General features: G+C 42.5%; 2 protein-coding genes across 2 annotated transcripts; both read right to left on the reverse strand.

The window, feature by feature from the left end:
• Positions 1–1,827: 1,827 nt before the first annotated feature.
• LOC117869236 (keratin, type I cytoskeletal 15-like) lies at positions 1,828–9,291 on the reverse strand. Its single transcript, XM_034755910.1, has 8 exons — positions 8,637–9,291; positions 7,063–7,145; positions 5,704–5,860; positions 4,640–4,801; positions 4,213–4,338; positions 3,874–4,094; positions 2,810–2,835; positions 1,828–2,253 (listed from the first exon to the last, which is right to left on the reverse strand). Exons 1-8 carry the CDS (start codon positions 9,237–9,239, stop codon positions 2,150–2,152), a joined length of 1,482 nt encoding a protein of 493 aa, XP_034611801.1. The 5' UTR covers positions 9,240–9,291; the 3' UTR covers positions 1,828–2,149.
• A 6,004-nt stretch (positions 9,292–15,295) lies between these two features.
• On the reverse strand, positions 15,296–23,899 carry LOC117869237 (keratin, type I cytoskeletal 19-like). Its single transcript, XM_034755911.1, has 8 exons — positions 23,240–23,899; positions 21,232–21,314; positions 19,541–19,697; positions 19,102–19,263; positions 18,841–18,966; positions 18,460–18,680; positions 17,233–17,261; positions 15,296–15,618 (listed from the first exon to the last, which is right to left on the reverse strand). Coding segments are annotated over exons 1-7 (1,188 nt in total). The 5' UTR covers positions 23,678–23,899; the 3' UTR covers positions 15,296–15,618; positions 17,233–17,260.
• Between the last annotated feature and the right edge of the window lie 586 nt (positions 23,900–24,485).

The raw sequence follows: 24,485 nt of genomic DNA on the forward strand, positions 1-24,485 counted from the left end.
GTAGGGCTTGACACTTTCCTCTAGTAAAGATATGTAGAGCAACACAGTGGAGTTCTGTTCAGACCTTTACTAAACCTTATTCCTTAGATTTGGAATCTAGATCTGATGCAAAATTTGGCAAGGCAGTCTCTGATGTAGTGTACAAACCCTACACTGAGGCTGAGTCAAGGAAAAGGCTGGAGCAGTACTGGGCCAGGAAAGGTACTACTTAGGTACTACTCATGAGCATGGTCCTGGGGAAAGGAGCAGTATATGGAGAGCTCCAGCAGCGTAGGCAAGGGGAAGGAGAGAAGCCATTTCCTGGAGGACCACTGCCCTGCAACAGTAAGAAAAGGAGCCCCTTACTGAGGCGGTCCAGCAGTTAGTCTTTCCCTCCTTCCTTTTAGACATCACCCAAGAGGTAAGGAGAACTGCATGCAGGGGTACCAGAGAGTCACCTGCATCAGCCCTGGGCCTGTGAGGTTTGAAACAATGGACTATAATTTAACAGCAGCCATGCCCCAAACTAGTGCATTGGGTGTGGTAGGACATGGCCCAGGGCAAGATGTGCAGGAGATGGGTCTCACATATGCCATCCCATGCTATCACACCTTCAGGGCCCTGGGCTGGGATCCAGCAGAGCAGGAGGGCCTGGGTCCCCCTACCAACCCCAAATTTTCCTACACCAGCCCTAGGATGGGCAGGATTAGGGGATTCTCAGCAAAGAAGCTGATCCAGGGAGCTCAGAACACATTGAACTAAAAGGGAGACTAGAGCAGCAGGCTCTCACTACTAGGCCTGCTGACTGAACAGCCAGCCCTGCAACACAGTCCTTCAGTCCTTGTATAATTAGGACTCCGTTGTCCCATTATTCTGGGTCAGAGTACTGTTTATTAATCTATCCCACAAATGGGAATATGCAGAGGACAATCAAAGGAGGAAAGGAGGTTACTTACCTATAACCGAGGTTCTTCGAGGTAGACTCTGCGTAGTCACAGACCCCACCCGCCTTTCTCCACTACCTCAGAGTCCTACTTTCTTATTTCAACTCTCCAAATGACATTATAGGGAAAAGGAACTTCCTGGTCTAAAAGGGCATGTCTGTTTCTCCTTTTCAGGAAGTAATGAAGACTCCATATGAAAAGGTGCTAAGCAGGGCTTCAGCTGTTTGGAGGTGGTTATTATATTTGTCCTATTGTGTCCCTAGTAAGCCATGACATAAATGTTTAGTTCTTTAAATCTTTCCTCATAAATCAGTCTGTCCAGTTCCTTGATCATTTTTTTCTTATCCTTCCAGTTTCTGGATATCGTTCCTCCACTGAACTGGTGCCTAAAGGTATATCCCAGGTGCAATCTCAATATTACAGGTGTAAGCACTGGAGATCAAGGGACTATTGCCTTCTTGCACCAGGACCTAGTGCCTGTATGTATGCAGCCCCAAATCATACTGACATTTTGCTTCCAAATCACATTATAAACTCATGTCTAGCTTGCTCTCCTCTATCACCCGTCTCTGTAAGCTTTACTGCTCTCCAGGGTTCTCCCTCACCTTCACTAGCTGTATTTTAGATGATTTTCCCCAGATGTATTAACTGTAGCCTAATTTTGTTTTATTTCTGCCCATGTATTATTAGGAGTAGTGTTGGGAACTTAATAGTATTTAGAATTATTCATATCTCAGTTACTCCAAAAGCTATTCAGAATTAGAGACAATTGCAGGCTGATGTCTGATGATAGTAATTTGGTTTGGATTGTCCTGGACACGTGACATGGGTGCCGCATCTAACACACAAAACCATGTTGCTGATTATGAAAAAATTTTAAATAAAAACTCAACATACATTTATTTCAAGCCAGGAGAGAAATTTTATTATCCAGACTCATACAATGCAGTAAAGCGGCTGGTATGCAGTAAAACGAGCCCTTCACCTCAGGATTTAAGAACAGATAGTCAGTGTAAAAGACAGAGAGGAAATTATAAGAAAGACACCAAGCTGTTGTGCACTTTTGGATTACACTGTTATGACTATATAATTATCATTTCCTTTTGGAATTTTCTCGTGTGCGTACTGAACAGATTCCTTGTTACTCTGTTTCATGATTCCCCTCTCAGATGCCTGCTGTGGTTAGAACTGGTACAATACAGGTGGTCTCATGTGGGTGAAGGGAATCAGTATTTCCTTTCGTGGGTCGAAATTACTTTTCCATCGACTGAATCTTCCACACTGATGCGAACCTTACTGCTGCTGCTGCTGCTGATGCTGCTGAGGGATGCTGTGATGAAGAGAATGGGAAACAGTAATTACAACTGGGGAAATAAATATACATTCATGGAACACTGAAGAATCCTGTTTTTCTCCCACTAGACGCTTCCTTCACTGATCATACACACAGCCCTGCCTCTTCTCACGACATTAGACTGTCACAGTCTTGAAATATGAGGATCATGAGATCTAAGTAAAGCTTACGTAATTTCCATATGAAAATTACATATCAAAATTGGCTGTACCTTACTGTTGGTATGACTCAGCAGAAGCCGATCAAGGGACACCCAGCTCTCCATAATTATTTAGATTTCAGAGATATGAGTACAAGTGATCAGTTTGCTAGACCAGGGATAAAATAATTTTGGTCCTAAAAAGCTATGGGGGCTATGGAGACAGTATGATCAATCTTTGGGGGGAGAAATGGAGATACTGTCTGTAATCCCTCTAGTCAATAGAGGATGGGCTTGTTCAGTTCTATTTTGCCACAAGGATGGTGGTTGCATCCACCAACCTCACTACTAAATGTATTTTATTTCCCCTCTTTATTTCAAAATCCTCCTTACCATCCTTAGGGGTCCATCCCGACAGCCTGTGGAAGAGAAGAGATATGGGATTAAACTAATGAGTCCCACTGCAATTGTGCACTGTGCAGCTGATTCAATCCTACTGATGTAGTCTGACCACTGAACGGCCTCTAAGTTGGAACATGCACATTTTGTGTACAAAAGATCGACTGTGAAAAACTGCAGCTGCGAAATGGAGGCCCTTTTGAAAACGTGGCCCTTCAGTGACCATTCAGTAGTTAGAGAGTTTGGGTTGTTATTGATCTGATTGCGTATCCTCTTTTGCATATTCTGAAGGTCCAGTAACAGTAAAGAACGTGAAGAGCAGTCAATACAGTTGTAGCCCTTTAGATTCCTATTTCCATTCTTGACATTTCTACATTTTTACTTCTCTTAACATTTCATTATTTACACAAATAAAAACTAAGAGCCGACTTCCCCCTCCAAAATAGTGCTTCGGGGCACACCCAAATGTCTGACTAGCATTAATGCTAGTTCCGTTTGTGGATCAGAGATGGGAATAGTCCCCAACAAGGGAAAAGTTTATTTAAGAAGTGTTCTACACCCTGGAAACATGAGGAAATGGCTTAGAATTACACCGTATAACAGTGCATATTTTCATCTTTCTATGGAGGAACCAGGGGTGTGACATTTACATGAGTAGTGAGAAGAGACTTTAATAGATGGTTCTACGCTAATGGCCATGATTCCCATGCAGCAAGAAACATGCAGGACCTTTATCTATTGCTCATCTTGTAGCTCATCTTAATTAATATGAGTGCATTCCCACTTCATAATTAAAGTTTTCATTATCAGCTCATTTGCCTTTGAAGATGGACTTGCATTTTGGCAGCCTTTGGGGTTTTCCTGGACACCTATTGGCACCCACATTAGGCCCAGTACCCAGTCAGTACAATTCAGAAATCTGCAGTAGTCCTGGTTGTAATGAGGCTCAAGTTCACCTAATTTCAGGGCAGATTCCATACGTTACTGTTATAACATATGCCATGTTAACAAGATGATGTAATTGCCCTTAGGGTTTTATTTTGGACATAGTTACATACTGGGAGTCCTGGCCCTCCAGCAGACGGCGGTACGTGGCAATCTCCTGCTCTAATCTGGTTTTGATGTCCAGGAGCATCCTATACTCTTGGTTCTGCCGTTCCATGTCACATCGAAGCTCCGCCAGTTGCTCCTCAATGCTGGTGATCATGGCCTGAAGTTGTGCCAGCTGTGCACAGTATCTTCCTTCTGTTTCTGCCAAGTTGGCTTCCAACCCAGCTTTCTAATATAAAACGAAGTTAAAGTGGGTTATTATGCAGATTCATTCCGTAGTAGAGCAAGAGATCAAAGGGAGGCATGCGCTAATAGTGACTTATTGTGTGCATGGAACAGCCACATACCATGCTGAGCTGGGATTGGAGTTCTATCTCCAGGCCCTGCAATGTGCGTCTCAGTTCTGTAATCTCACTCTTGCTGGTATGGATCTGTTCAGTACTGGTGGCTACTTCACGGTTCAGCTCCTCAGTCTGGAAGAAAAACAAATACAATAAAAATCAAATGCAAATTGGATTGCCAAGTGTTTTATTTCCCAAAAGGAAAGTACCATTCTAATCACCGTCATGGTGCTGCTTGCTTTGGATCTAATTCTAAGCAATGGTCCAATGGTGAAAAGAGGAATAATGTCTAAAATCTTGGTAGGTGTATCAGGGCTCTTAGCGTCTTACCGAATGCAGAAACTGATCAGCAAATGCAGTAGTGTTGCAAAGAAACTGGGGCCATGATGAGCTGCTAATGCATCAATTTATTTGTTCATTGGGATAGCCATACCTGTTTATAGAACCAGGCCTCAGCATCTCGACGGTTCTTATCAGCCAGTATTTCATATTGCTCTCTCATCTCAGACAGGATACTGGTGAGATCAACCCCAGGAGCAGCATCCATCTCTACGCTGACCTTTCCACCCAGCTGATTGCTGTATTCTTTCATTTCCTACACAGACAGAAGGACACAAAAGAGGTTATAGTTTCTTCCCTTGTACACTTTCTGCCCTCAGCAATCCATATAGCGTAATTGAGTTATGGTTATTACACACCTCACTGCCTGCTAGCCCTTAATTCCCCATTTCATTTTAAATGGGCTCCTACAGCATGTGTAAATCCCTTACGCTTAACAATCTGTCCCAATTTGTAATTAGCTCAGACACTGTGATTTCCTTCCCCAGACTTGAAGATGAGCTCTGAGAAGCTTGAAAGCTTGTGCCTTTCTCCAACAGAATTTGGTCCAATAAAAGATGTTACCTCACTACCTTGATACAGGTTGCAATTAGAAGTTAAATTAGAAGTTTTTATTTTCTTTCCTTATATAGAATTTAACTTTATTATGTATAATTTCTATTGCACGTATTATAACTTTAATATCTTAACTCATGGGTTCTTTAACAGTTCCTTTTCATGAAGAAATTTATTCAGACACTGAATTTTTGTTTGCTTATGTGGTTGGAGCTGAAATTTTTAAATGAAATATCTTGATTACTGTGGATTGATGTTTATCTATGTATGTGATCTTTTTTTTAAATAAAATGTCTGGAAAAGGCATATGTTGTTTCTAAATGAATGGGAACATTTCATGTAACAAATATTGTTATCTATGGAATAATTTAAAAATTTCTGACCGCATGCTCATGCATGTCAAAGCAGGTACACAAATCACATCTTTAACACAGTTTGGAATCAGAGGGATGTTAGCCTGGGGAGCCCTTTGGATTTGTTTTAAGTTTAAAGATATTTTATAAATCATCCATTTGTGAAACTATCATTCCTTGGGGTATTTTTTAATCCCAAACTGAATTCTAAATGTGGATGGTTCTCCCCACTCCATGTTTGAGCACTCACTTCCTCATGGTTCTTCTTGAGGAAAGCCAACTCTTCCTTCAGGTTTTCAATCTGCATCTCCAGGTCAGCTCTGGACAGAGTCAGCTCATCCAAGACTCTACGCAGGCCATTGATATCAGCCTCCACACTCTGGCGAAGGAACAACTCGTTCTCATATCTGCAATTAAAAAAAAGAAACAGACATTTGAAAACACATAGCTTTGTATCCTATGTAATTATAAAAACAGGGAATCTTATGCCTGTTGTGTCAGAGAGGACAACAGCAATGTAAAGTCAGAAGAGAGACCAAAAATAGTAATCTAGAATGTTTGTTCCAATTTTAAAGTATGCTATGCAAAAATTTGTGAGATAGCCATCTTGGTTCTTTGTTGACATTTGGCAACATCATACCACCAAATAAGTTGGCATTTTTGGCAATCCCAAGATACCAGCACCTAGTTACAACAGTGATTAGTACTATAAGACAGACTGACAGATCAGGATTTAGGTACAATGCCAGAACTGTGTGTGGGAACTTACAAAATGCCCACCTACTGGGTTATCAGGCTGGTGCTCATAAGCAGTAAGAAAATCACCATATTTAAAGAGGAAAACTTGAAAATAACAAATGTATTTGGACTTGAACTAGATTTCTGAAGTACAGATAAATATGAGCTTTATGGGTTTGTATAACTAGAGTGGGCTGTTAACATCTATAAAAAAGATAATGGACAATCCAGTTTTAGTGACCTCTCAGTTATGAAGAAAGGCATATGTTGTTAGCTTTGCCCAGGGCGCTTGGTGAGAAAATAATAATCCTGGAGCTACTTCATTGTAAGAGAAAGTAGTTGGTGGCATCTTGGCATCTTGACAGCAGACAAGCTCATTTCAACAGCGTCCCTGAATTTCAGTAGAACAGTCACTCTTTGGCTTTCCTATCTGGCTTTCCTCTCCTAATGCTTACATCCTCTGAGAGAGAATGAGTACAAGAAAGAGATTATCCCCCCATCCTATCATGCCACTTCTAGCTGAAAGCAAATTCAGACCCTTTCTCATTTTAATATCTTTAAGTGATAATTTTTTCAGTGAGAATGAACTGTACAAAAAGTTAATAACAGTATAGAAGTTAAGACATGAGGTATCACAAAACAGGAAAGCATCTTGATTGGCTTGGTGTCATTGCTGATAAAGTTTCTTCTCCCATTTCTTCCTTTAGCATATCTATTCTTTTGCCAGGATTTTCTCTTGTAAATTCTAAGGGAGAAAATTCCATCCCTAAACTTGTGAGCAGTGTTTGGGAATCCATACTCTCTGCTACTATGATGAGATGTTCAGCTTCAGAAATATTCATTTGAGACAGTGAGAGCAAAATTAACTTACTTCAGTCTGAAATCATCTGCAGCCAGCCTAGCATTGTCAATCTCCAAAATGACTCTGGAATTGTCAATAGTAGCTGCAAGAATCTGGCAATTGGGAGACAGAAAAAAGATGCCTGTGAATAATGGTGAAAAATCACTGTACCGGGGGGGGGGGGCAAACTTTTTAGCCTGAGCACCACATCTGGGGATGGAAATTGTATGGTGGGTCATGAACGCTCACAAAATTGGGGGTTGGGATTCCAGGAGGGAGTGAAGGCTCCGTCTGGGGGGTGTGGGCTCTGGGGTGGGGCCAGAAATGAGGAGTTCAGGGTGTAGGAGGGGGCTCCAGGCTAGGGCAGAGGGTTGGGGTGCGGGAGAGGATGACGGCCCCGGCTGAAGGTGTGGGCTCTGGGGTGGGGCCAGGGATGAGGGGTTTGGGATGCAGGAAGGGGCTGTGGGCTGGGGGAGGAGCAAAGGGGTTCAGAGTATAACAGGGGGCTCTGGGCTGAGTCAGAGGGTTGGGGTGTGGGAGAGGTTAGATAGCTGTAGATAATAGATAGTTACTGAGACATGTAAAGCAGTAAAGAAGGGAGAAGGATTGGATCTGGGTGATAAATCATTAATCAAAACACGATTTATGGATTCCAAAAAACACATTTCATTATATCACTCTTACCCCACACCATACTATTCATAGCTTATACATGGAAAAATTTAAAAAAGCTAAAAATTATTCATATTCTAAACGTGGACCCGGGAGCTGAGTGTAAAACAGAGATCTTGAGGTTTATCTGGAGCAAGTGTGGGTGTGTCAGACTGGAATTAGACAGCTTGATTTTCCCTCTCCTTCCTATTCATGTAATCTCTCAGTTCATGCAATTAATGGCAACAAATTCCAACCCTTTCATTCTCTGGGCTAATGTTCTTAAGATAAAAAATGAAATAAGAATTAAAACTGACAGCACATTATTACCCTGTACAGTTCTGATGGCAACAGAATATTGAAACATTCTCCTTGCCAAAATGTGTATGAAATAATCAACTCAAAATATAAATCTAACTTTTCATAAGCATGTTTCTCTCGTTTTAAATTTATTCTGTGGTACTTTTGTACAAATTTTATAATCCTTATAAATTAATTACACTGGTAAGTTAAACTGTACGTTCAATTCACACCTAGGGTAAATGGAAAATAAACTTACACAATACAATATTTCACCTTACCTTTGCCCTGGAGACTTCCTTACTTTTGAAGGCCATGGTTTATACTTTGTTACATTGTTTAATATTTGATTGATTTACAATTTATGGATAAACTTTAATGTATTGTGTCCCATTTTGTTATTGTCTTAGAGCTTTCAATTAACATAAAAAAAAGCCTCCATTTTCAGTGTGAGACTTTTATTTCAATACAGTAAACAGCAATAGCTGTTCCCTTCTTTTCTGCTGGAGTGTTTTTATCCACAATGCATTTACTTTTTTGGCAAGAAATTATGACTTTGTAATTCTTTCTAATTGGTTTAAAAAGTTGGAATGTGCAATTCACTAATAATAACAAATTGCTATAACAATCCTTTCTAAATATGAATGACATACCTTGTCTCGGAGTTCATCAATTATCTTGTAATAAGGACTGTAGTCACGGTCTGGACTAGTGGGACCTTGCTTCTGATACCAGTCTCGGATTTTGATCTCTAGATCAGTATTTGCTTGCTCCAGAGCTCGCACCTTGTCCAGATAGGACGCCAGACGATCGTTCAGGTTCTGCATAGTTACCTTTTCGTTTCCAGATAGGAGGCCTCCATCACCACCACCCAAGCCACCACCAAAGTCATAAACACCACCGAAGCCGCCACCAGCACCTCCTCCAAAGCCGCCACCAGCACCTCCTCCAAAGCAAGCACCAGCATCTCCTCCAAAGCCAGAATAAAAGCCACTACTTCCTCCATAGCCCCCACCCAAGCCAGAACCATATCCAGCCCCATAGCTACTGCCCAAGCCACCACCATATCCACCTCCAGAGGAGACGTACCTAGCGGAAGAGACAGAAACACCCCTGCCACCAGATCCTCCATGGATACTTGGGGCTCTGTAGGATCCTCCCATTCGGACTGAAGAAACACGAGAGGAGCCACCGCCCCCAATCCCCAGACCACCGCCATAGTTAGAAGAGGAGCTCTGCATAAAGGAAGTAGCCATGACAGCAGCGCTGAAGGATCCGGTGTCAGTTACTCAGCTTGGCCTAGGAGAAGAGAGTAAGTCTCTGCACTGTCGTGGGGCTCCATTTATACCAACCCCGGTGGGTGTTCTATGACAAACCCACTCGCCAACCCTCCCCCAAAAGATCTCCACCCTTAAGGGTGATGCCAAGTTGTAATTATTTTGCTTACTAACACAGCTGGCTGTACATCCTGAGGAGCTGAACTTTTTTTCTTCAGCTAAACAAAAGGTATGATTCAGGATGAATGCATGTCTGTTTTTTCTTGAGGCTACAGTTCTGACACTCGGATTATGTTTTACTTTTTTTTTTTACCTTCAAGAAAAGAAAAACCAAGTGAGTTTGACCACCCCCAATTTATGCATTAACAAAAACCACTGTAGTCACTTTAAGAAAAAGTCTTCCACAAAAGTGAAGTTTGTTTTATATGAACTTCCACAGTCATTTCAAATGCATCTTTAGCAGCTTATCCATTGCGGCTGCTTGTCCCTCCACCCTTTAAAAATAAATATATAAATCATGGTTTGTTTCCATCAAGACTTTAGAATCAGCTACTTTTTTATCTCTATTCTTTGCTCAGAATCATCCTTAAGGGTTTGGAACCTCAATGTTTAAGACATAAAACATGTAATCCTGCTGGTGTGTGAATCTCAAATGAACAGTGATCAATGACCAGGAGACAGTGTTCATAGTTATTAAAATAACTGAATAATTATTGGGAGGTAACAGTCAAGAGAAAACAGAAGAACGGGGATGATACGAGATGAGTGAAAAGTAATTAAAAGGCTGCTGCAAAGAAGAAGTGGCAGAGCTTCCCACTGCTAACTGTTGCGAAGGCTAAACATACTGGATAGTATCAGAGGGGTAGCCGTGTTAGTCTGAATCTGTAAAAAGCAACAGAGGGTCCTGTGGCACCTTTAAGACTAACAGAAGTATTGGGAGCATAAGCTTTCGTGGGTAAGAACCTCACTTCACTTCCACATCAAGTGGATGCGTACTGGATAGAACATTGAACAGAAAAGTTTCAGACAGATAGAAGTTAACGTTTTAATGGTGATAGCCACATGGAAATTGAACAAATTTCTGAAAATGAAGGTGCAATCAATATCAAATTGAGATCTTCAAAATCACAGCCTGAGGAGTACCTATCAGAAATTATCTAAAGATATTAGTCCTGCATTAAAAGCAGGGGAGTAAACTATGTGTCCCTTTCAGTCCTAACAATTCTCTGATGAAATTCCACAACACAGATCAATCATCTGTTAGTGTAATTGTGCAACATGAACTGGAGGCTGTTAAGAAACATCTTTACATCCTTTGTGGACAGGATGAGACTGAACTTGTGAGATTTCTGATGCTAGTGTTATTTGTTCTATCCTGCTAGAGTGGTGTGTGTGCGTGTGAGAGAGAGAGAGAGAAAGAGAGGATGGAAACAAAGTAGCATTGCTCTTAAAACCCCTGTTCCCCCTGCCCCTGCATCCCTTTTGTGGCGCTTGAATGACAGTTTCCAAGGAGATTGTTCTTTAGATGAAAGCAGTGGTTTTTACTGGAGACTGGGGGTTAGCATGAGGAGTAGTAGGGCATGCTACAAGTCAGAATTGTAGGTTTAGGGAGCTGGAAATGCTGCCGGTCATGACTGACTGGCATTGGGAGTGATGTATAGGGAGCCAAGTACTGGAAGCAGAGGTTGTACTGTAGGACCTGATGTGTATTGATAGAGCAACGGTGAAGGGAGAAATTTTTCCTGCCCTTCACTTCATAAGCACCAAATGTACATTAAAATCAAACATTTAAAGAAGAACAACAAATGTTATGTGTTTGCTGGCAACATCAATAAAAGAGGTTTCTATCTATCACAGTTGCAGAATTGGATATAGATAAATACACTGGAAAATGGGATGGGAGGTTTCAGATTAACGGTCCGCAGTATCAAGGTTTTTGTGAGGTTGCATAGTTGACACTTGAATGGAGCACTAGAGATACATCACCAGAAAGACATGGCACTGGGAACCAAAAGAACTATATCAACTGCCCCTCTTTGAGCCACACCTTAACCAACTGCTTATGATACTGCCCTCTCACACTCTGTTTTCTCATCTTTCCTACTCTAGAGAAAAGGCAGTATATTTCCAAATTTTGATAGCATGTTTCAAACTGAGCTTGGAATTAAGCCATGGAGGCTTAGTCTTGCCATGGGCTTGATTGATAGTTCTTAGTAGCTTGCCAAATCTATATATCACCAAGTCTTTAGTATCTTAAAGAACAAGTTTCAACAAACCCTTCTAACAGTGAAGAATGTTCCATAAAACCCCTGTAATGTAAGCATGCTGAAACTTACATGCTACTAGGCTCAGTTTAACTCCTACTGATCCTCTAATAAGCAAGATCAAGTTCCATTTCACTAAAATCCTGGATTTCAACAGAAGTCTTTGTGGAAAAATCATAGATTTTAAAGGGATACTAAACAGATTTTTCATAATTTTAAATCTTTTTTGCACTTACTGTTCATAATAACTCCTTTGGACGCTTGAGGGTGAAATATGCTTTACTGATTTTATTTTACTCCATGCACACACGGGATTGTTATTGGACAGGATCTCATGAACGGTAGGTAGCAGATGCAGCCGAAAAAATAAAAGCAATCTGGTGGCTTAATTTATTCTCCTATAACATAACTCAGAAGAGCAGCTTGACAGAGAGTCTGATGTTTTTATTCCTCCTTCTGGAACATTGAGCCTGAATTCTCAGGGCATATTTCACGTGATCAAGATCCTGCAATCCCAAAAGGGCACAGCAGTTGCAGATCTCAGCCCTTTCCATCTTTCCATCTTCTTATTCTTGATTTGTTTTTCATTTTAAATGACAAGGCCAGCTTTGTTCCAATAGTTTATATTTTTTCTCTATATTGTTTGTAATATTTTCTTACCAAAGGTGCCAAACACCTGTGAATTTTGGAGAAGTTCAGTTCTGGATCAAGTTTTTACAGCATGAACCAATTGCTGTTTCTTACAGATGCTTTCACAATAAAGTTCATTTCAGTGAGTCCTAGTCTGAGTGTTGCTTCTTCTTATGAAAGAAAAATGATCAAATTGTCCACAGTGAGTGCAGATTGCTGGTAAACAATTTGTGTGTATCTATAGTTCACAATTCACATTCTGTTGGTTATTTACATAAGCCTCATAATATTATTACTGGCTCTTGTTTGGATTATTTCTCTAACTAGCCAATATATTATTTTATAGTCAAATAGACAGTGTGAAATTAATTGGCTTTTGTCAAATAATTGAGCTAAGATGTTGCTTTTCTTGAGTATTCACGTTAGTAAAACTTGAGATCAAAAGTTACTTTGGCTAATCAAAATTCATTTTTGAATTTGAATAAATATTCACTGAATTTCCCCCCCCCCCCCCCAATATCAGTTCAGCTCTAGATCTAGGTGTGAATCCTGATATTAACAAATGTGGGTATCTTTTTCTAGAGACTATTTCTGTATGTTACTCTTGTTGTATGAACCACCTAAACAATTCTTTACATTTCCCCAAGCATTGACTTCTCCCAGTTTCACCACCCTCCTGTGTTCAAATGAATCTTTCTTTGAGGTCAGTGGAGCGATGCCGTTTTACACCAGCTGAGATCTGGTTCACTGTCTTGTTCATCCAGCACTTTTCTTCAGCACGGTATGAAGTGGAAATGACTCTACTGAGGGAGTCACAGCAGAGCCTCCCACCCACTGAGATTGTAGGAGCTGTATTGAGCTTGCCACTTGTGGTCTTTGCACACTTCACACTAATCTTTCCCTAAGATTTTATACCTCATACTTGACCCTTACACTCAGTACTGTGCCTCTGCAAATGAGGAATTCCAAACTAAGCTGTGTATAAACTACTCCCTTTGTCCTGTCTTGGCAGAGCTTTGTTGGCAGACATACTCTGGCATGTCTGCACTCTGCAAACTCTGGTATTGTCATAGTTTTGTTAATGGATTTTTTCAAAAATATTCACCCTTCAGCTCATGGAGACAAAGAGTTCCATTCAGAAAGAGGCTTGTTTGTCACCATGACCTACCCAGCCTTTGTGTGGTCAAACCATAACGATTCATCACATACCCTTGAAGAAGGGGAGGCTGTCCATTTCTGAATGAACTGAGAGAGCCAGACTTCAGATTTAAGGTGACACTATCTGAATGATTTTACATTGAATATTTCACCTGAAACCTTCCGGTACAGTAAGAGTATATGCCAACATTTGCAAATGTTGGTGCTTAAAATTAGGCACTAAAATCCATATTTTGGTGCCTAAATAAAGGTGGCCTGATTTTCAGGGCTGCTGACTATCTGCAGGTAGGGCTTCAATAAAATTTGTGAATATTCAGCTCCTCTAAAAATCAGGACATTCCATTACATGGTTAAATGTCTATTTAGTATTTAACTTTAGATACTGAAATTTGAAAATGTTGGCTGTAGGATGTAAATGCAGGAAAGTGTCCCCATACATCTTACCTTCTACCTTGGAGCATTTAATTACACAAACGATGCGTGATAGAAATACTCAGCCTCATGAGTCCACATAATGCAAAGCACTTCGAGGGTTAAGCATTTTTCACGTATTGTTTTAACTATTGCAATGCCAAAGAACCTGACTTACTGAGTGAGCATGTAACTTGCTGTAAGCTAACTAATGTCAGTACTCTATTGGGACACCCTCTCTGTTCAGACACTTGGAATAAAGAGAACTCTGACAAAACTTACAAACCCACATGGAATGTGTTCCTGTGTATAGCCTTTGGAGAATAAAGACAGAACTGGAGATCTTTGCTGATCTGGAATGGATTCCAGGTGTAACCACTGAGTTTAGGAGACAAAGGATTTGCAATTTGATATGAAACATTTGTTAGAAAGTGAGTCAGCAACTTTGAATGAGAGATACAGAAGCCTCTTTGTGTTTGATGCGTTACAGACTTCTCCCTCTGCCCCCACAGGCAGATGTAAAATATAAAGGTATACTGTTTTAGAACAAGCTTCATCTCTACCAAAGCTAATGCTTTTATTCATGACCTGCAATACTCCCAGCTCTTCTGATTCTGTGCTCACCTCCAGCTCTGCCAAGGTACCTCAGTGCAACTTCTGTTCCTGTCTTAGTCTCCCCCTCATTCCCCTGCCTTTGTCAATGCACCTCAGACCTGATCTGTGTGGGTAGGATTCTGTAGTGGGGACAAGAGGTGTTTTCATTATTTTTCCCCCTGTGGTTATTTTTCAATCAGACAACTTTCTAATGTGATCTTGCCAGATTCCAACAAATTAAGCCAGGACAGGCCATGTCAGTACTTGGAAAGAAATCTCCAAGGAAAACCCAGGGTGCTGCAGGAAATGGTGTTGGCAAATCCCATGAGTCACTACCAAATGAATGCACCAGTATGGTGTTTGCCCCCATGATTAAAAAGGGTTTGCTCACACTTTGTGGATGAGATTCATTGTCTTGGGATACTTCTGGATACCCAGATGCTCTCGCAATCCCAGGTAGTGTATTAGCCAGATGTGCCTTTTCTTGTCTGTGCTTGGCACAGAGAATGCAGCTGTTCTCTCTAATGTGGAAGTTGTCACAGTGCTCCATGCCTTTGCCACCTACAGATTAGAATTACTGCCATGCTACACTTGAATACCATTCTGAAACTAACGTTGATACAAAATGCTTTGGTTGGTTTACTTATCAGCGCTAATTACAGGGGATGTGTTACATCAACACTGCAGAGGTTGAATTGGCTTCCTGGTCCCTTCGTTTTAGTTTGAGGATAAATGTGTTTGACTATATAGTGCATGAAAAGATTTTACATAACTTTCCATCTTGAGGGATCCTATATGTTTCTATTGGATCTCATTCCATTGACATACTTTTGACATACTTTATTCTTCCACCCATGAACACCGGTTCCCACTCACCATGTTTTTACCAAGAGTACTTTAATAGTCCTTTTCAGTTGGCCACAGCCATTGCTATTCATAATAATATCTATTCAGTTTATCACAATAACCAGACATAAGTAAAGTTTGCATAAATCAGATGATTTTATTAGACAGTAGAAACAGCAAAAATAGTAGTAAAAGAGAACTGGAAATGCAAGAACAGCTAACCCAGTTCATAAATGTATCACTAATAAATGGCCCTATTCTACCTTGACCATTGTGTGGTCTAGAATTTCTTAGAAATGAATATCTCAAAGCACTACTGTCTGTTTGTGATGGCACCCTTTAATACTGATTCCTGCTTGTCTAGTGTTTTTATTCTTCGAAAGTAAGATAGTCTGAGTCTCTTCAGTAGTTCTTTCCATCAGCCACCTTCTCTCTTTTGCTGCTGCTTTGAGAACCTGCAGTACATAAGGAGGTAAAGAACAACGATTACACAGGTGAAAACAGCTTCAGCGGGTGGAGAGAAAAGTTTAGCTCCAACCTCAACTCTCAATCCTCCCTCTCAGAACTTTTCTTTGTAATATCATTGAATTTGAAGCATGTGTCACTTCCACAGTATTTTGCAAGATACTGTGGACCCAAGAACATTCACAGCAAATTCTCCTTAAATGTGTGCATAATAGTTCTGAACTGGTCAGTCTTGAATTTCTTCATAGTCCTCTCACCCATAGGAATGTCTATGTGCTTGGCTGTGTACATAGCCATTTATTGTGCTTAGATACTTTTCCCCACCTTTAGTATCTTGCGGTGACTATATAAAGATCCCTAGCAAGGAGCTGTAATCTGTTAAAAATTTCTAACTAGACTGAATGGCATTCATTGTTCGAATTCTATCAATCACCAGAAGTAATGTAGGGTTGCCAACGTTCTGATTTCAGAAAACCAAACACCCTTGCCCTTCTCCCTGCTCTGCCCCTTCCCTGAGACCCCACCCCTGCTCCGCCCCTTCTCTGAGGCCCCGCTCCCCACTCACTCCATTGCCCGTCCTTCCATCGCTTGCTCTCCCCCCACCCTCGCTCACTTGCTCATTTTCACCAAGCTGGGGCAAGGGGTTGGGGTGCGGGAGGGGGTGAGAGCTCCAGCTGGGGTTGCAGGCTCTGGGGTGGGGCCAGAAATGAGGGATTTGGGGTGTAGGAGGGGGCTCTGGGCTGGGGTGTGGGGCTGAGGAGTTCAGAGTGTGGGAGGGGGCTCCGGGCTGGGGCAGGGGATTGAGGGCTCCAGCTAGGAGTGCGGGCTCCAGAGTGGGGCCAGAAATGAGGGGTTCAGGGTGCAGGAGGGGGCTCCAGGCTGGGGAGTGGGTTGGAGTGTGGGGAGGGTGAGGGCTCTAGCTGGAGGTGCGGGAACTGGGGTGGGGCTGGGGATGAGGGTGGGGAAGGGGCGTGGCTGGGGGCAGGGCAAGATGGTTCGGTTTTGTGCGATTAGAAAGTTGGCAACCCTAGAGGGGGCATGGGGTGAAGGCTCTAGGAGGGAATTTGAGTGCAGGAGGGGACTCAAGGCTGAGGCTGGGGCAGGGGGTTGGGGTGTGGGAAGAGGTGCGGGCTCCAGGCAGCACTTATCTCAGGCGGCTCCCTGAAGTGGCCGGCAGGTGCCTGTGGCCCCTATGCTCAGGGGTAGCTAGGGAGGCTTACCGCACAGCCCTCACCTGCAGGCACTGCCCCTGCAGCTCCCATTGGCCACGGTTCCAGGCCAATGGGAGCTGCGGAGCCGGCTCTTGGGGCAGGGGCAGCGCACAGAGCCTCCTCGGCTGCTCCTGCGCCTAGGAGTCGCAGGGACGGTGATGGATGATTCTGGGAGCCACGCGGAGCCAGGGCAGGCAGGGATCCTGCCTTAGCCCCGCTGCACCTTTAACGGCCCAGTCAGCAGTACTGACCAGAGCCGCCAAGGTCCCTTTTCGACCGGGCGTTCCAATTGAAGACTGGACGTGTGGCATAGGCACCAAGATAGATGCCACTCATCAATAGATAAAAATACTCTGCCTTTTAAAGGTTCCCATAAAGAGAAAGGATCCTTACCAGCAGTTCCAGAAGGGGTCCAAAACATCCTGTGGCACAAAGAGAAAATAATTATAGCAAAGAACAATCACAAATATCAAGTGTTGGATGAGAGGAAGATATGAAAAAGTAAAGTCTGTCTGTCAGGCGCCCTTTTCAGCATCAGGAACGAAAGGTTTATCTCCTTGCTGGCTCCCATACTGACTCTTCTGTTCCTTAGCTCAGGGAAGAGGAAACTACAGAAAATGTGTCAGAAAAGGACAGAAGTGGCAAAGCGGATTCTGGAACTAAGGAAATAAATTAAATATGAGAAATTTAAGAATCTGTCCAAGCCCAAATGGTTTTTCATGTTCCAGAATATGAGGAATGTTTTCCCTTTGGTGCCACACATGAACTGAGAGAAGGCTATGGCACCATGTCTGGGGTAAAGTTATACTGGTTTGAAATTAGCTAGATACTGGGTCTGCATTCAAATCCCTCCTTAAGATTCACTTCCACCATGATGCCTACTTTTGAAAAGAACCAGCTGTGGATATTTGGAGATAATCTATTTATTTTATAAAACAACACTAACAACATTGTGTTATTAAGACATTGTGTAACTAATAGCCAGTTACCACCTTGATTACTTTACTTATATATTCTACTTCTTGCCTCTACCCTTTGTCTGTTTGTCATTTAGATTTGTAACTCTTTGGGGCAGAGACTGTGCCTTCTTTTATTGTTTGAAAGCAACTAGCATGGTGTAGGCATTACTGGAAACAAATAATTAACTATTAATAATTAATCAATTAATAAAAATAATAAATAATTAATGTAGCTATATATAATGCAAAATAATAATTCCCATCTGCACAAAATAGGTAGGATCACTGACATTTGCAGATTTGTCATGTATCCTGCAAATGTCGTCCACTGGACATTTTGGAGTCTCCAAGTGTATTTTACATGGAACACACGGTGGTGCAGAGTCCCCACAGAATAATAATATAATATATGGAGATATACCTATCTCATAGAACTGGAAGGGACCTTGAAAGGTCATCAAGTCCAGCCCCCTGCCTTCACTAGCAGGACCAATTTTTTTGCCCCAGATTCCTAAATGGCCCCTCAAGGATTGAGCTCACAACTGTGGGTTTAGTGGGCCAATGCTCAAACCACTGAGCTATCCCTCCCCCCCCTTCCCCAGCACTCTCATGACAGCGTAACAACCCTCAAATATCTTTTGCAGTGAGTATAGTTACATACTAGGAGTCTTGGCCTTCCAGCAGCTGGCGGTAAGTGGCAATCTCCTGCTCCAGACGGGTCTTGATGTCCATGAGTTGCTTGTAGTCACTATTCTGCCGCTCCATATCAGCTCGAAGGTCAGTCAGCTGTGCCTCCACGTTTCCAATCAGGTGCTGGATCTGTGCCAGCTGGGCACCATAGCGATTCTCAGTGTCTGCCAAGGTGCCTTCCAAGGCAGCTTTCTGAGAATAGAGAAGTTGGAAGAAAAAAAATTCAAAGGCTGTCACCAAATATAGGATTGGTCTTTAGAAAGGAAACACCCTTGGTTAGGGGTCACTTACCACTATATCTTTCCTAGCAGGGATTTATAAATTGAAAATCTTGGGAGAAATTGCCACATACCATACTAAGCTGGGACTGAAGCTCTATCTCCAGGCCTTGAAGGGTGCGTCTCAGATCTGTGATTTCAGTCTTGCTGGTCTGCAGCTGTTCAGTATTGATGGCTACTTCTTGGTTCAGCTCTTCAGTCTGAAGCAGGGAAAACATTTGATAAATGGAGTGCAGTTTTCTGAAGATCATGAAAGGTTGTAGCCTGTAGGAGCCCTTTTCTACAAGAGGTTTGAAATTATTTTCTTCTGTCTTGTATTGTTTTATTTTTTTTACCTTACTGTTGAACCAGGTTTCAGCATCCTTCCTGTTTTTCTCAGCCATGACTTCATACTGGTCTCTCATGTCAGCCAGGATCTTGGTCAGATCAATACCTGGAGCAGAGTCAACCTCAACACTGACTTGGCCACCTGTTTGCCCACCCAGGGCTTTCATTTCCTATAGTAACATTGCAGAGAAAGACACAAGAAGGCACAAGCATTAGTGAAAGACACTACTAATCTCTCTTGAATTCACCCACTCTCCTCAAGAGCTAACCTCTGATTGACCATTCTCAAATATTTGCAGGTGGGAGGCTTTATTTACCCAATCTATAAAGAGGCTTTTTATATTCTACTAGAAAGCCCAACATAACTGAGAAAGTTCAGATTCCCTCCTACATATCAGTCATCTTTTTCCTACTGCTATTTTCAAATGTACGCTTTGGGTTTTTTACCTCCTCATGGTTCTTCTTGAGGTAAGCCAGCTCCTCCTTCAGGCTTTCTATCTGCATCTCCAGGTCAGTTCTGGCCAGGGTCAGCTCATCCATGACTCTTCGCAGGCCATTGATGTCAGCCTCAACACTCATACGCAGCGCCTGCTCTGTTTCATACCTTCAAAAAAGCAGACAAAAACAAAACAAAACCAAGAGTTATTAAAAACTAGAACAAGGGGCAAATAGTATTTATTACCATTTGCGGTTTGACTTTGACTTTAGTTTTCTTCATTGTATAAAAAAGCCCTATATTTGTAATACTGAATCTATCCCAATACTTTGCACATAGGTTGGTATGAGCAGTATAACTTACGTGACATGTACAGCACTGCTCTAATTTAATGTATGGAATTTAATGATATTACTTTAATAGAGCAAGACATTGTGCAGGAAGGTGTTGTGTGATCTTCCCTCTACACGCTATACATTTACCTTGTAGGATGCTATACTACAATTTTTCTAATCTTTATAAAGCTCCTTATATAGCTCTACAGAGTCATTCTCAGCATCCTCATTATTGTAGCTATTATTAACTTTGTTGAATTGTGTCATGATTTTTATAGACTTGTGTCTGCTAACATATAGGAGGAGGTCCACCCAACCCATTAAGGTTGGTTGATTAAGCCAGGTACATTGTGAAACCCATATTATACATTAACTATATCTATTTTCAGACCACATTTTTATTGTCTAGTTTTAATGCATGGGCTTTAGTGACATTCCTTTTGCTTTTCCAAATAATAATGACATGAAGATCTGCCTGCCTTTCTGTTAGGGTTGCCAACTTTCTAATCACACAAAACCAAACACCCCTGCCCCACCCCTTCTCCGAGGCCCCACCCCTGCTTGCTCCCATCCCCCCTCCCTCCATCGCTCGCTCTCCCCCACCCTCACTCACTTTTACCGGGCTGGGGCAGGGGGTTGGGGTGTAGGAGGGGGGTGACGACTCCAGCTGGGGGTGTGGGCTCTGGGTGGGGCCAGGGATTTGGGGTTTGGGAAAGGGTTCCGGGCAGGGGTTGGGGTGCGGGGAGGTATGGGCTCTGGGCTGGGGGTGCGGGCTCTGAGTGGGCCCAGAAATTAGGGGTTCAGGGTGCAGGAGAGGGCTCTGGGCTAGGGCAGGGGATGAAGGGTTTGGGGTGCAGGAGGGGGCTGGGGCAGGGTGTTTGGGGGGGGGGCGAGCTCCGGGAGGGTGTTTGGGTGTTGGAGGGGACTCCGGGCTGGGGCAGGGATTCGGGGTGCAGGGTCCCGGTGGCACTTACCGTGGCTCCCAGGTATCGGCTGCCAGGTCCCTGCAGCCACTAGATGCATGGGTGGCCAGGGAGGCTCTGCGGGTCGCGGTTACTGGCCAATGCGAGTTGCGGAGCCGGCTCTCAGGGTGGGGGCAGCGCGCAGAGCTTTCCTGGCCGTCCATGAGCCATGGGGCCGCAGGGACCTGGTGGCCGCTTCCGGGAAACATGGGGAGCTATGGCTGGCAGGGAGCCTGCCTTAGCCCAGGGCCCCCACTACACCGCTGACCGGACTTTTAACGACCCGGTAGTGGTGCTGACCGGAGTCACCGGGTCCCTTTTTGGCTGGGCGTTCCAGTCGAAAACTGGACGCCCGGCAACCTGCCTTTCAGTATGTATCTCCTTGCCTTCAAGGAATTTACTTACTTGGTTTTGAAGTCATCAGCAGCCAGCCTGGCATTATCAATCTGCAGAACAATCTTGGAGTTGTCAATGGTGGCAGCAAGAATCTGGAAAAAGCCAAGTGGCACCGCGTGAGTCACAGTCTAGGCTGAAATGACCATATGCCTCATTCATTACAATCCAGGATACAAGACGCAAGAAATTCTATATCACATTTGTATAGAGTTTGAATGTATTTTATCTCCTAGCCTAATCATACCGCAGGGTCCCCAGCTCCAGAATGCTGAGTGATTCCTGTAACACAGAGAGTTCTGTTTACTTAAAACTTTTTCCCTGTGTACCTTACCTGACAAATGTACTTTCATGAGCCACCTTATGTGGAGTGGGGAAGGAATTTTCCCCCAGGTCAGATTGGTGGGGACCTTGGCAGGGTTTCACCTTTCTCTGCGGTGTGTGGATGCAGGTCACTTGCCAGAATTATCTGGATATATGTCACTTTATCATTTCCCTTCCATTGCAGGGCCTTGGGCATTGGTCTCTCCAGTTCTCTGCCTGTGGCACATAATAGTGTGGTCTCTTGTGGACTGTAATACTTTGCTCTAATTTCGAAGGCTAGATCTTGGGTGGTGTTGATGGCCTGTGGTTTAGGGAAGGTCAGACTAGATGATCTGGTAGTCTCTTGTGGCCTTAAATTCTATGACTATCAGAAATCAATAGGTCACCTGGGAAAGCAGCGGAAGCTGCTCACTCTCATGAGTTGGGAATAAAGACAAGAGCCCAGGAGATTTCAAATGAGAGAATCTAATTCCAGCTCTTCTTTTTCGGAGGTTGATTTCGGAAATCAGTACAGTGTGAGCGAGGTAAGCCCAAGGGAAAGGAAACTGTGTGGGTGGGGTCATGAACTTCACACTAAGATCTGAAAAATAAACTTTAGGTTTTCTCATGAGACTGAGTGTTTACATAGTTCAGTCAGCAATCACGTATGTCTTCTAAGGTGTGTACCACCCTTAAACAAACTGTTATTGTGCACTAATGAATTTGCTGGGGCAGAATAAATCCTGTATTGTATGCACTTAATTTAGTTAATGTCGGCTGTTTCTTTTTTCATTAAGTAACATATTTAAACACTTCAAAGTTCAAGTTCAAGTTCAAGCTCAGGAGGCAAAATAAAAAGGGTTAAAAAAATCTCAGTTTCACGTGTTAAAATTCTGAAGTGTTCCAGCTCACATTTGCAAACCCCTATATTTGGTCAGTTCTTATTTTAACTGTAAATATCAACTCAGAGATAGTCATCTTCTCTGATAACTGGTAAAGCAGTGCACATACTGGCTGTCCAGCGTCTTCAGCAAAAGTGTATGATTGGTAGGTGACTGCAGAGATAGACAGATACCTAGTCGTTTGACAAGATTTAAATTGAAGGATGACTTTTTTTTTTTTTTTGGTATGCCAAAATCATTCCAAAACCAAATTGATACGACCCTCGTTGACTTCAGTAGGAATTACCTTCACTTACACCAAGGCTAAATTTGGTACAATAACTGTGCAGAATTAATTGAGAAAAACGTAAGGACTTTACTACTGTTTTCAGGGGCATTGAGCAAATGTGTTTGTGGGAGTTAGTTTGGGCCCTCAAATCATTTCACCATTGACTATTAAAGGTGTCACTTGTACACATTTTCTTAGCTAACAATTTTAATTGCAGATACATTTCATACTAGGCATTGTCATTGTCCATCCCTTCTGATTCACTACATACTCACATCACCCTTCTACTCTCCCATAATCCACCATTCCTTTTGGCTGGTTTTCTATTGAAGCTTTTCTTTTCATTTCTTATTACATTTCAGAAATGTAATTGAGGCTGAATTTGTCTTTCATTGTTACTGGAAACTACATAATAAAACAGTTATCATTATTTACAGATAATAACATTTTCCTTTCATCTGCTAATAATAGTCACATGATATATATGCTGTTTTAACAAACATTTGGGTCTATCCTTAGATGCTTTTTAATAAACTTTAACACCTACCTTGTCTCGAAGATCTTCAATAGTCTTGTAATATAGGCTGTAGTCATGGGCTGGCCCTGGTCCTTGTTTCTGGTACCAGTCTCGGATTTTAACTTCTAGCTCAGAATTTGCCTCTTCCAGAGCACGTACTTTGTCCAGGTAGGACGCCAGGCGGTCATTCAGGTTCTGCATAGTTGACTTTTCATTTCCAGAAAGGAGGCCATCACCACCACCAAAGCCACCACCAAAGCCACCATACAAACCACCACCATATCCACCACCAAGGCCACCTCCTACCCCAGAAGAGACAAACCGAGCAGTAGAGACAGAAATACCCCTGCCACCAGATCCTCCATGGATACTTGGAGCCCTGAAGGAACCAACAGCCCGACTGAGTGAGGACCCACTAATATTACCTAACCCAGAAGAAGTTATTTGCTTCGAGCTGTAAGTGGACATGGTGAGTAGATAGCAAGGATCCAACTCTAAGCACAGTTCACACAGTTTGTGCTCTTGAAGCAGGAGTGAAAGATTCTTTCTCCCACCTGGCGTCTTTTATGCCTTTGTGCCTGTGACAATGGGAGTTGTCCATAGAACATGATATGTAAGTCCTGTGGAATTCAACAGCCGTAAGCCTTTTGCCAACACTGAAATTCTTCTTATTGGTCAGTCGATATGAAGTGGGCTGTGTTTCTTTGCCAAATACTTTCAGACATACCAGATTTCTTTTTTTTCTCCCTTCTCTTCCTCTTCAGACAAAAGGTGTGATTCACAGTATGTGACTCTCTGCTCAAAGAGACATTTGTGACTCTAGAATGCTAGTTTATTTATACTGAAACAAAAGACCTTAAGCACACACCCCTTCTGCACTGTACAGTGCCTCCATTGTGAAAACTTACCTTAGGTAATTTCAGAAGAAGGTTTATAACACATAGTAATGCAGTTAGTGGCTGTTAATAGAGCCTTGTATAGAGGGAGCCCAGATGACAAACAGCACTGTGAGGAGAGAGCTTTGGAAAAATAAATTCCCACACTTACCCATTTTCATTACTTCTCCTATAAAATTCTTCTTTCAAAGAAAAATTTCTCAAACACTGGTTCTTTGCTCTCAGTTCCTTCTAGGAGTCCCACAGGACAAAGGGTTTGATGGTAGAAATGACTTACATGAAAATATTTGTTTCTTTTCATAATATGACAGTCTCTTTCAGTGAGCCATGGTTTGATTTTTTTCCCCTAGCCCTAATCCATAGAATCGTAAGTCTGGAAG

Source organism: Trachemys scripta, chromosome 23, assembly GCF_013100865.1.
Source record: "Trachemys scripta elegans isolate TJP31775 chromosome 23, CAS_Tse_1.0, whole genome shotgun sequence".
NCBI lineage: Eukaryota > Metazoa > Chordata > Testudines > Emydidae > Trachemys > Trachemys scripta.